General features: G+C 43.1%; 1 protein-coding gene across 1 annotated transcript in view; it reads left to right on the forward strand.

Moving 5' to 3' along the window:
- The window catches only part of LOC134575542 (ovostatin-like), a 279761-nt gene that overhangs the window by 186315 nt on the left and 80102 nt on the right, over nt 1-13344 (forward strand). Inside the window, exons 19-21 of the mRNA XM_063434840.1 lie at nt 212-443; nt 1127-1277; nt 8455-8573. Coding sequence (XP_063290910.1) covers nt 212-443; nt 1127-1277; nt 8455-8573 — 502 coding nt within the window. The remainder of the gene's footprint in view (nt 1-211; nt 444-1126; nt 1278-8454; nt 8574-13344) is intronic.

A 13344-nucleotide genomic window follows, 5' to 3' on the forward strand; every position in this document is an offset into this window, starting at 1 on the left:
TTGAAATTGCAAAATGTAGGCAACAAACGTCAAGTGCTAACTACAGATAACATTGAAAATGTCTCCAAATCATTTGAGTTTGCCTTTAGTTTACAATTTGGCTTTTCATTTGCTACAATTCTGAGTTAGATAAATAACCCTTTTCTAGAAACTTTATATTGAATAAAACCTCATGATTAAAGATATTGAGTCTTGTTTGAACTCTTCTCAGTTCTGAAGGTCGTGCTACCCTATCGGAGATTATTCCAGATACCATCACCGAGTGGAAAGGTTCTGTTTTCTGTACATCCGAGAAGCAAGGTTTTGGAATGACTCGGTCATATTCCAACTTAACCTCGTTTATGCCGTTCTTTATGGAAATGTCTATGCCCTATTCCATTGTTAGAGGAGAGACCCTGGTTTTGGCGGCCGTCATAGCGAACTACATGGACATGTGTGCCGATGTGAGTGATATTTCATTATTCCCCACAGGGACACATAGATTAACAATGAACTCGCAAATTATTCTGATATTTCCAAATATCATTGTCTCTTGTTCTTAGATGACTTTACATCCATACATTCTATGCATTGTAAGTGAATCCGCATATACTCTAGTAATAAAATGAACTCTAACACATTATTTTTTTTGAAGGCTCTTCTTGCAGTTTCCCTGAGTCTCTTCTGTACTGCAAAGTAATTAATATATATGGTATAACCACAGGTGAACAAGCTGAAAATAAATGTAAAAAAATAATCTGGCCTGTGTACTACAAGAGAAACTTTGCAACATTTATTTACTATAATATACAGTCCAGGAAAAAAGTGCTATTAGTGCAATATAAGACCAAACTAGTGTGACTACTCTCACCTCTTAATAAACACACATTGAAAATACTACAAATTAATAACAAGGTGAGAGCACACAGCAAAAACAATATATATTACCACTTCTAACATCTTGAACAGTCTGAAATAGAAACATAAACCATAGACCATAGTGTAGTATGTCAAGTACTAACAATAAAAAAAATATATAAAACTATATAAAAATCTGACAGATAATCAATAGTTACTTTGGCCTCCAAGGTAATTGCTTCGATCTTTATTAATTATATGGCACCAATGTTATTCTTTGTATTCGCAGGTCACTGCGTTGTTATCCCCATCTAATGACTTCACGGCTCAGCTCCAGAGTAATAAGAATCCGAAAAAGAAAATTGCTGACCCAGATTTTCAATGCATTTGCAATAAGCAGAGGGCCTCATTCACGTATCATGTCCAGGCGAAAAAAATAGGTTTGAAAATCCTTAAACAATTAATTTTTTGGAAAATATAGGCCCTGATTTAATATTATTTAATTAGCTTTTCATATGATTTAATATTTTTGGATACACTTTTAAAATGATTTAAAAATGTAAGAATTATTGTAATATTTTAAAGCATCACTGTAGGGTCAGGAACACAAACATGTATTCCTGACCCTATAGTGCTACACCCAACATTTAGGTGGCTGACACCCCCCTTAGCCCCCATATAAAAGTTTAAAACTCACCTTATTTCCTGCGCCGCTCATGTCCACCGTCACTGTCTCCGCCCTCCTTTGTGATATCATCAAAATGGACTATTTTAGCCAATCCAATGCTTTACCATAGGGGAAAGCATTGGATTGGCTAAAATCGGCACAGAGGTGGGGCCAAATGCCATTTTAGCCAATCAGGACCTCCTCATAGAGATGCATTGAATCAATGCATCTGAGTAGTGGCCACTTGGAGGTGTCCCTAGGGGCAATGTAGACAATGCCATTTCTCTGAAAAGGCAGTGTTTACATGAAAATGCCTGAAGGGATCTATTATACTCACCGGAACAAATACATTAAGCTGTAGTTGTTCTGGTGACTATAGTGTCCCTTTAACATTTTTTCATATATTGATATATATTTTTTTCATGTATTGATACATTTTTAATATGTTAATATGTTGAAAACATATTTTTAAAAAGCTTAGGCAAAAATATTAAATCAAAGGAAAAGCTTATCTAAAAATATTAAATTGGAGCCATAATTAGCAATTTGTTCTTCTCTCATTGGAATAGTGCATTGATGACACCTGCTGCTGTGTCACTCCACACAACAAACAATCAAATACATTATAAAAACAGTGCAGGTGTATGTGCACACTTAAAGGGTATAAAACAATATTAATGATAATATTACCCACTTCTGGAGCATAACAGTTCAACAATAAAGCACAAAATAATATTGTAGCACAATGGGCTTCGCCACAGTACCTTCCTTTTGCTAAGGGCTGTCCACCCACCTTGTTTTGTTACCTTATTTCGTATATTGTCCCTGTTAGTTACTTGTGGAAACAAGTAACAATATGATATTGGCTATCATTCGTCTGGTTGTTAAGTAAGAACCCTGTTCAGCTATTTTCCACCGTATGGTTCGACAAACGAACCAACTACCGAACAACCAGGCCACCTAGGAGAGGAGCATGGCATCAATTGACCTCCCTAACTTGGTTCACACTCTCTCAATTGCCAAACGCACAAACTAACTGGGTGTTCCCCTTGGTGGCTTCTGTTCGTCATACGAACACATGGCGGCGGCCATCTTAGCATACGACTTGCACCAGCGGTGTTTGGTCGTGGAGTGTCTGGAACCCAAATCGGACGCTCGATGGCACGAACCCCGCAGAGACTATAAGTTTGTGTGAACTCAACGGAACAGAGCGGCATTCAGTAAAAAGAATCACACGAACGAGAGGAATTAAACGAACAAAGACACAAACCATATTTTTATGTACTTTCATACATTTCAGCTTCCTGAACGTAGACCGACCGCACAGCCCAAACCCATGGAACTATTCTAGGCTTACACCTCGTGTGCGGTCAGTAGAACTAAGACCTCCATTTGGCTCTCCCTAAACCGTTGTTACAGGGCAGGACTGTGCACCGGTTTACCCAGCTGAAGCGCTGGTACCAGGGCAGAGCACCACTGATCTCTGCCCCCCAAGTAACCTCCACTCCAAGCCAGAGAGCCACCCAGGGACCGGGAGTACCAGATACCAACACAACCTTGGTGGACTCACTGGACAGAGACAGGCTACCAAATTCACCATGTCCAGTATTTGGTTGTGGGTGGGCTGCCAGACTAACTCAGGTACCGACCGGCGTGAGGTCAGGTACCTGGTTAGTCTTCCCTGGGAGGGGAAGATATGTGGTGAAAGTAACCTCGCCACTGGTTTTTGGAGGGGCCTGTTTGCCTGCCTCCTACCCTGGGACTATGCGCCCTGTGATAACACATATTCAAAAGTACTGTTTCTGCCCCTTAGACTTTTAACTGGAACAGATTCAAACGTGGCGGCAGCCATCTTAAATTGTCCAGCAGTGTTTTGTCGCCGAGTGTATGGAACTATTTTGGCAATGGGACCATGTGCACTGTGGGGCAAAAATTAGACTTACAGGAAATTCCTGAACCCCTGAACTGCTCTGGGTGATTTTTGGAAATGTTGTTCACCCAGATCGGGACTATCAGGGGATGTGACTTTTGTGGGGATATGTTGTATTTTGGGGGTACTTTTTAGGGTTTGTAAAAATGTATGTTTTTTCTGCTTAGAGTTAATTGGGTTAGTCCATTGTCTTTGTTAATTATATCACAGGCAGAGGGGAGGGATTGTGTATACTGTATGGGAGTGACTGAATGCAAAACTGTGACTGAATGTAAAAAAAAAATTATTGCCTTGTTGTTCCTGTGTCCCTGTGCCCCACAAGGTCCACCTGGGGGGTAACCTTGTGGGGAAAACTGTATAAAGGACCAAGCTGTTCAATAAACCCTCAGATCTGCTGAGTTCCTGTTTTACCATCAACAAGTGTGGGGGAAAAGGCTGAATCTACACTGGAAGATTGCTATACTCTGTATACTCCCCTGGGCTATAATCACTAAGCTCTTTTAAGAGCTTGTTCCTGCTACTCTCTCTTGGAGGAGAGGTTCACCCACTGGAACCAGGAGCCTTGTCGTAGGTCCAGGGTGGGTATAGGACGGCGAGTTCCCAGCCAAGCTGTAACTCTGGATGTGGGGACTGCGGTGCTGATGGTGTCTGGTGCAGTGTTGATGGTCCATGGTAAGCACTAGGAGCATCGATTGACGGAGGGTCTGTCACACTCCATAAAACTGTCGAACCCCTGAACCGATCTGGTGATTTTTAAGTATGTTGCTCCGCTAGATCGGGGCAATCAGGGGACGTTGGAATTATGAGTGTATAATATGTTTTTGGGGTGTTTCTTGAAAAGTATAAAAATTTAGATTTTTCTGTTTGGAGATAATTGAGTTGATTCAGTAATTAACTCAATTATCTCCTGAGCAGAGGGAGGGATTGTGTGTAATGTATGGGAGTGACCTATTACCTGACTCTGTGTTTATTGGTTGCTGCATATTTTTACTGGTGCCTCACAAGGTCCACCTGGGTGGTAACCTTTGGGGTAAAACCTGCATGAAAGGCCAGCCTGGCCATTAACCCCTTAAGGACACATGACATGTGTGACTCATGATTCCCTTTTATTCCAGAAGTTTGGTCCTTAAGGGGTTAAAGATTCTGTTCTGCTCCTAATACTGTTTTCCAGTTATTGGGAAGGGTGATGGGATATTTGTGGATTATCTTGTACTTATGCCTGCTGTCTTGAAGTTTCCTGTTTGTTCCTGAGTTACTGTTGGGGTAACCAGCAGAGAAGAAGCCCTGCTACTACTGCTCTCCGCCATGGGCGTAGGAACCGGGGGGGATCGGGGGGACACATCGCCCCCCAGCAAATCATGCAAGGGGTACAGGTTATGGTGAAATCCCCCCCAGCTCCGCCGGGCCCCCTCATGCTGCAGCCGCCCGAGCGCTCTGCAGAGAGCAGGGAGGGGGAGAAAGAGAGTGACAAGGGAGGGAGAAAGAGAGTGACAAGGGAGGGAGAAAGAGAGTGACAAGGGAGGGAGAAAGAGAGTGACAAGGGAGGGAGGGGGAGAAAGAGAGTGACACGGGAGGGAGGGGGAGAAAGAGAGTGACAAGGGAGGGAGGGGGAGAAAGAGAGTGACAAGGGAGGGAGGGGGAGAAAGAGAGTGACAAGGGAGGGAGGGGGAGAAAGAGAGTGACAAGGGAGGGAGGGGGAGAAAGAGAGTGACAAGGGAGGGAGGGGGAGAAAGAGAGTGACAAGGGAGGGAGGGGGAGAAAGAGAGTGACAAGGGAGGGAGGGGGAGAAAGAGAGTGACAAGGGAGGGAGGGGGAGAAAGAGAGTGACAAGGGAGGGAGGGGGAGAAAGAGAGTGACAAGGGAGGGAGGGGAGAAAGAGAGTGACAAGGGAGGGAGGGGGAGAAAGTGAGTGACGAGGGAGGGAGGGAGGGAGGGGGAGAAAGTGAGTGACAAGGGAGGGAGGGGGAGAAAGAGAGTGACGAGGGAGGGAGGGGGAGAAAGAGAGTGACGAGGGAGGGAGGGAGGGAGGGAGGGGGAGAAAGAGAGTGACAAGGGAGGGAGGGAGGGGGAGAAAGAGAGTGACAAGGGAGGGAGGGAGGGGGAGAAAGAGAGTGACAAGGGAGGGAGGGGGAGAAAGAGAGTGACAAGGGAGGGAGGGGAGAAAGAGAGTGACAAGGGAGGGAGGGGGAGAAAGTGAGTGACGAGGGAGGGAGGGAGGGAGGGGGAGAAAGTGAGTGACAAGGGAGGGAGGGGGAGAAAGAGAGTGACGAGGGAGGGAGGGGGAGAAAGAGAGTGACGAGGGAGGGAGGGGGAGAAAGAGAGTGACGAGGGAGGGAGGGAGGGAGGGAGGGAGGGGGAGAAAGAGAGTGACAAGGGAGGGAGGGAGGGGGAGAAAGAGAGTGACAAGGGAGGGAGGGAGGGGGAGAAAGAGAGTGACAAGGGAGGGAGGGAGGGGGAGAAAGAGAGTGACGAGGGAGGGAGGGGGAGAAAGAGAGTGACGAGGGAGGGAGAAAGAGAGTGACAAGGGAGGGAGGGGGAGAAAGAGTGACAAGGGAGGGAGGGAGGGGGAGAAAGAGTTACAAGGGAGGGGGAGAAAGAGAAAGAGTGACAAGGGAGGGAGAGAGATTGACATCCATCAGACACACACAATCACACAATCATGCAACCCTTACACACACAGAAACACACAATGCATTCCTTACACACACTCAATGCACAGCGTACACACACTCAATGCACCCCTTACAGACGCACACACTGCATCCCGCACATACACAGAAACACACCTTGCCGCCCTTACACATACATACACAGATTCACACAATGCATTCCTTACACACATATCAGGACATCCCCTACACACTCCACCCCCTGTGAACAAACTCATTGGTGGAACGTGAAAGTGGACCCTGGGACCCAGACCTTGAGCTGTGTAAAGGGCCCCCCAAAAAATGGAGCTGCTTCCCATTCTTCCAGAACATTGATTTTTGTGACCACAATTACAAACAGCCTCCAGAGAGCCTGTTCTACACCAGACCAGTGGAGCCAGACTGCAGCTAGAGCCCATCATCATCCTCATCTGGTTGTAAGTAGGCAATCTAGCATATTATTCGTGGCACTAATCTCTAATTTACCTCACATTAAAGAAACACTATATTCCCCAGAAGCACTGCAGCTTAATGTAGTGGTTCTGGTGTCTATAGCCTGTCCCTGCAGGCCTTTTAATGTAAACACGGCGGCACTCCAGCACTGGCATTAGTTAACATGGCAGAAAAATAATTGGAAAGGGTTAGGGGGGCTACTAATAAGGATAGGGGGAGAGGGGTAGGTAGAAAAATAATTGGAAGGGTTTAGGGGGGCTACTAATATGGATGGGAGGAGGGGGGAGGTAGAAAAATTATTGGAAGGGGTTAAGGGAGTACTAATATGAATGGAAGGGGTAAGGTGGGTTCTAATATGCATGGACGGGGTTAGGGGGTACTAATATGCATGGAAGGGGTTAGGGGGTACTAATATGCATGGAAGGGGTAGGGTGGGTTCTAATATGCATGGACGGGGTTAGGGGGTACTAATATGCATGGAAGGGGTTAGGGGGTACTAATATGCATGGAAGGGGTAGGGTGGGTTCTAATATGCATGGACGGGGTTAGGGGGTACTAATATGCATGGAAGGGGTAGGGTGGGTTCTAATATGCATGGACGGGGTTAGGGGGTACTAATATGCATGGAAGGGGTAGGGGGTTAATATGCGTGGAAGGGGTAGGTGGGGTTCTTTTGTGCATGGAAGGGGTAGGGGTGGTTCTAATATTCATGGGAAGGGTAGGGGTGGTTCTAATCAGGAGGATCCCGGCGCTGTATCCGGGTAAGTAAAACCCCTTCCCTGTAGTGACCCTTTAATGTTATTATTTAATCATTTATATAGCGACTGCAAATTCCGTAGCGCTGTACAATGGGATAAACAACTCCTAGTTTACGGAATAAGAATATACCCGGCGAGTAAAAATGCTAACCCCCCCAGATTTTTTTGGATTCTTACGCCCATGCTCTCCGCTACAAATATCTTATAGTTTAGTATGCCTAAGTTAGAAATCACACAACATGTAAATATTTGCACTCACATACTGTTGAGTCACTTAAAGATGGACTCAAACTTAAGACTTCTCAGCTCATATAGCCACATTCATGGATACCAGGAACCAACAGCAACTTGTCAGTAAAAATCTCCATCTTTATTACATAACTCAAATACAAGCAAATTAATTCAAATTATAAGGAATATACATTCAGGTTTGATAACAGAGGTATTTTAAAAGCACTATCGCGTTTCGACCAACCAGCAGGTCTTTCTTAAAGTGCAATCCTTCCAAGCCAAATAAGTCAATTTTATGTCTAAAATTGGCACCCTTATTTTGAGTGTTTTTTTCACTTACATGAAAAAAAAAAAAGGGCAATGACCAAATCTAAGATGGCAGCCACTGAAATGGTGGTTGTGTCTTCGCGGTAATTACGTAATTTGCATGTAATGATGTGAACCTGGAAGAAGGAAGGAGTTGGCTGGAAGATAGAAGGAAGACCTGGGACGTAAGTGGAAAAAATGCAAAATAAGGGATTTGATCTGTCTCATGACAGTCTCAGCAGATCAGGAGCAGAGCCAGCAGCAGTAGACTGGAATAAAGGTAAGATTTTGATATATTTACAGGATATATTTACAGGTGCAAGTGTGGGTCAGGGGGGCTAGATGGTGGGTAATATTATTATTAATATAGTTTTATGCCCTTTGAGTGTGCACAATAATCTGCACTGACTTTTTATGTAATTGATGTCTTACATGTTTCATTTATATTTCCATCTGTGACATTTAATTCATACCCTTATTTTACTGTAGATTTCATCCAGCTCTATCCATGTTTCCTGTTTGTACTCCTGCTTTTCTGTCTTTTCCACTTCTCTGTATCTCTCTCATTGATCTGCATTCTTCTGCACCCACTTATTGCTTGTTTTTACATTTTTTACTCTACAGGAGAAATCTCTATTGTGGGCTCAGGTGTAACATCTCACATTAAACAATCTTGTAAGGGACCCAGTGACGCTTCCCAGCCACCTCGTAATGACACTGTAATACAGACACTTCGTGTAGAGGTAAACATTATTATCTAAAATAATTAGACGTGAGGCTTTATCCCTAGGTTGCTTAGCTTTGATTGATCCACACTTGGAGATCTATCAATAGATACAGATACATTTTTGTAATTCCATTTGTTTAGAGATTTCTCATTAGGAGGATAGCTGGTGGTCTCAGTTTAAAAACTAAAATGGCAGCCGGGCTCACAAACGTGGCTGCAGAAGCCCAGATAAAGGTCTAGAACTTGATGGAAAGTTTAACCGATACACAGTTTTGGCTTCCCGGAGCCAGGCATATATTGGGCGGGCTACCAGCTACCCCCTCAAGCATGTATCTGATTCATTGTCAGATTCATTGTCTTCACGAACAGAGAAGGAAGCTAAGAACCTAAAGAGATACAACTCCATTGTAAAGTCATAACTGTTAAAATATAACAAAAAAATCTAATTCCTAAAAATGTTTGCACACTAACAAATGACTAAATTACTAATTATAATAATAATAATAAAAAAATGTATTATAAAATTATTGTAGTATAAAAAAGTCAACCTGATTTAGAGTTTGTAGTAAAATCTTCAGAATGCACTTCATCCATGCTTTAAACCTGGCAGGTGTTAGAGAGAAATGACAGACATTGCTGTATATGTTCGTCACAGTTTAAGGTTTATGATCTCAGGCTGTGCATTTGATCTCAGGCTGTGCATTTTTTGCTCAAAGGCTACACATTTCTGTGCAAAATATATTGAAGTGGTTTCAAAGACCTTTGCATTAAAATTACATGAATTTTGCTCTTAGCATCAAAGAAGCTTTGTTGCTAGGTATTGTGAGATGTGGGCACATTTGCTGTGCACAGTTGACGCTCTGCAAACAAGGCAGAAAAAAGCAAGGCTGTACGGCAAGCATGTCAAACTCGCGGGCCGCATGAGGCCACGATGGGCATCTTTGCGGTTCGGCGAGCCGCGAGTACATGCTCAGTGTTATAGCAGAGTAGGCACTTGCTTTCCCCATATTGCAGGTGCCTACTCTGCTAAAACTTACCCGGCCGGGCAGGAGGTCCAGCGAGGGAGTTCAGTGTTCCTGCTCCTCACTGCTCTCTTGTGCGCGCCGTCTATAGTGAAGCCGGGTGCCGGAATATGACGTCATATTCCGGCACCTGGCATCACTAAATCGCGCGAAGGAATAATGAGGAGCAGATAGAAGCAATAGCTTTAATATGTATAATAAATATGTATATTAAATGAATCCCTGATTAATATATATACATATTAAAGCTATTGTGGTTACTTGTATATATATGTTTATATCTATTTGAGTGTTACAACAGAGACAATCTATGAACACCACAAAGGCAATATATGTATGTGTATTACTATTGCTATTTTTACTGTATAAACTTTATATTTAATAGACATGCCTTATTCTACAGCATATCTATGAACCATCTGGATTTATAATATTATAACAAAATATCCATCTATACTACATATTAAGCTTCATTACGAATTATATAATGTCTTAAAATAGAAAATACAGGGTTTCCATACACTGAGGAAAGTGGGAGGAGCCTATTCTAATAGGCAGACTATGTCCGTCCCACTCCCTCCGACGTTATGGAGCTAATCAGGTCTATTCAGCGTGGGAAATGTTTAGCCACACCCCCTACTAAGATAGGACGCCTATTGGTTAATGGACTCTTCACACAGGGTATTTCAAGGACTCGTCGAGCAGTATCACATTTGCCTCTGACGAAGGTGCTTGCAACAGCACCGAAACGCGCGTCAGGCGTTTCACTGTCTTCTTTAGACATCAGATTTAGTCCACGTATTCACAGTATGGCACTGTAATTGATTTCACTTGTATTCGTTCTATGTTTAAATAGATAGGTATCAATTTCTACCACTATTAGAAGGTTGAGTGTCCATAGATATGCCGTGAGCACTCTAAGCTTCACGATATCTATATTCTCTTTCCTTCTATATTATTCTCTAATATCATGTACATTTTTTTATACTATTATATTAGCCTATATATATATATATATATATATTCTTTGGGACCTTTTTTGAAGGAATTTAGTATCTCTATTTAGAGAATTTATTTAGTGGTAGTTATTGGGTTTTTACTTATATATTCTTTTCTCCCCCTCTTTTCTCATTAAGATAGTTATTATATATAGCAGAGAACACCTAGAGCATGATTTATTAAAGCTCAATTTGGTGTGTTATTCTGTCTATATATACTCATATATACTATTAGGGGCACATGATCTAATACCATTTTCCTATCTATTTTTTAGTATTATTTTCACAGGGATATCTAGCATTTTTTATTATCTTTATTTTTTGTTTGACTACTTGATCATATCCAGATATATACAGTCTGATACATCTGCTTTTTGCAGCAGTTTTTTCAGTGTTTTTTTTTTTCTTCTGTGCCAGATTTATGCCTCTAAAAGTAATTGTCATGGTGTGCCAATTGTGTGCTTCTAAAGCGGATTGCTATGGTGTGCCAATTGTATGCCTCTAAAGCGGATTGCTATGGTGTGCCAATTGTATGCCTCTGATGCTGATTGCCATGGTGTTCACTTTTTAAAATATGCATTAAAAGCAAGTGGGTCTCGAAAAATTACTGTTTTGAAAAGTGGGTCTCGGCCCATAAACGTTTGTGAAGCCCTGATCTGTAACATGTTTACTCGTCCTGTTGTTGTCCCTTCCTCTGTGCTGGTTGATGGTAATGAGGAATATGAGATACATTCCCTTCTTGATTCTCATTTTTCTCGTGGCCTGTTGTGGTTCATTTTTGGTCCCAATAGTGCTATTCTGTATTCAGTGATTTACATGCTAGCTTTTGACCTTGGCTTTGTTTGTGACTATTCTGTTTTCTATACTCCTTAACCCGGCTTTGGCTTACTCGCTTAACTTTGACTTTGACTATCCTTGTGCTTATACGTTAGTCTGGCCATTCTAAGGTCCGGTATACGTTACCTTGTATCTACAGTCTGCATGTTGCATCTCAGTTGTATACTGACAGTCTGTCAGTGAGTGTGTGTGTCTGTCTGTGTCTGTCTGTCTGTGTCTGTCTGTGTCATTGTGTGTCTGTCAGTGAGTGTGTGTATGTTGGTCAGTGTTGCATTGGCTGCTTTTATTCTTGCCTGTACTGGGAAGAATCACTACTTTATACTGTCACTTTAGTTGCCTTGCCTAATGATAATGTAATTCAACTATTATGTACATACCTTAGTACATGAGTGTACACCAAGCATGTCAAATTTAAAGGCTAACACGGGCCAAATAAACAAGGTTAAAGTTCATGTGGGCCGCAAAAAACAAAAATGTCAGTTTTCATAGAAACTTAATTTTATTTAGAAAAGTACAGTGTGATGGACTGCCTGGCACCTCGACCGGGTGCCTCCGCCAATCGCTGCTGAGTCACCTATCAGCACTATAAGGATCTGAGTTGCCTATAAGCACTACACCGGACACCATAAGCACCGTAGCCTGTTAGCCACCGCAGCTTGACTGGGGTCACACTGTCTTCTACCCACCCTGGACCTAAGACAATGATCCAACTAACAGTGGGTGGACCTCCCCTCCTCCAAAGAGTATAGCCGGTGTAGCTGTGTATCTCTTACAAGAGTTAGTGATTATAGCCAGTATAGTAAACCAAAGCTGATATAGGTGGTATAGGTGTTCCCTACAATCACTAAACGAGGCTGCGTGTTTAGGGTGAAGTGAACTAATTTTAATGGGACCACACTTGGCCTTTTATGACAATCCCCATGCAAGGGGTACTCGCACCTGGACCTGGTGGAAGACTGTAGTACAAAGTTACAGACCAATGACAACGTTGTTCAAATATAGGACACTCCCAGATATAATTGTGGCAGACCTCCCTGCCTCTGGATTATTATTTGAGACTGTTTTGTCTGTTTGTTTGCCAGTCCCCGGTTGTTCGTGTGTTTCCCTAATTGCCTTCCCTAAAAGACAAACTAACTACCGAATGGCGGACCACCCAGCAGGGAAGTGTGCTGCTTCTTAACCTTTTTGACCTTGTTAATACTGTGGTTAAGCGCAGCCACTTACAACTCCCGAATGGTCGGTTGGGTGGTCGTCGTTCGTATGAACGAACATGTGGCGGCGGCCAACTTGGACAGTCGAACGCCCAGCATCAACCACATGGAACTAATTTTGGACACTGTTTCCCACAAACACCACTGAGTCACCAACCATCCACCTCTTCGTTCCAATTCATACGAACGCCGTGCCGTTCGGTATATTGACAATCCACAAATGGAACCGTTGCAGATAGCAAAACCCATGGAGCTCATTCTTTCTGTCGAACGCCCGATGAACACTTTAGATCCATGGCAATTTTACTGTATACATAGGATCTGAGCGCTGTTCGGATATATTGAGCGCTCAGATCCAAGCTATCTGGGGATGTCGAACATGGGGGTTCCGTTCGGTAAAATAAGAATGATGTATTTTTATGTTTTTTTTACTGTTATTGTGAAGTGGGAATATTCTCTATACCTGGAGCTCCCTCGCTGGCCATCCTCCCCGGTCGGGTAAGTTTTAGCAGAGTAGGCACCTGCAATGTGGGGAAAGAAGGTGCCTACTCTGCTATAACACTGAGCATGTACTCTTGGCTCGCCGGGCTGCAAAGATGCCCATTGTGGGCCGCATGCAGGCCGTGGGCCACAAGTTTGACACGCTTGCTTTAGACAGTAATGAGATAATATTTCTGCTTCAATGTGTATGTGTATGATACATAGGTGAAAATCAAGGT

The sequence above is a fragment of the Pelobates fuscus genome, chromosome 10 (assembly GCF_036172605.1).
Source record: "Pelobates fuscus isolate aPelFus1 chromosome 10, aPelFus1.pri, whole genome shotgun sequence".
Taxonomy (NCBI): domain Eukaryota; kingdom Metazoa; phylum Chordata; class Amphibia; order Anura; family Pelobatidae; genus Pelobates; species Pelobates fuscus.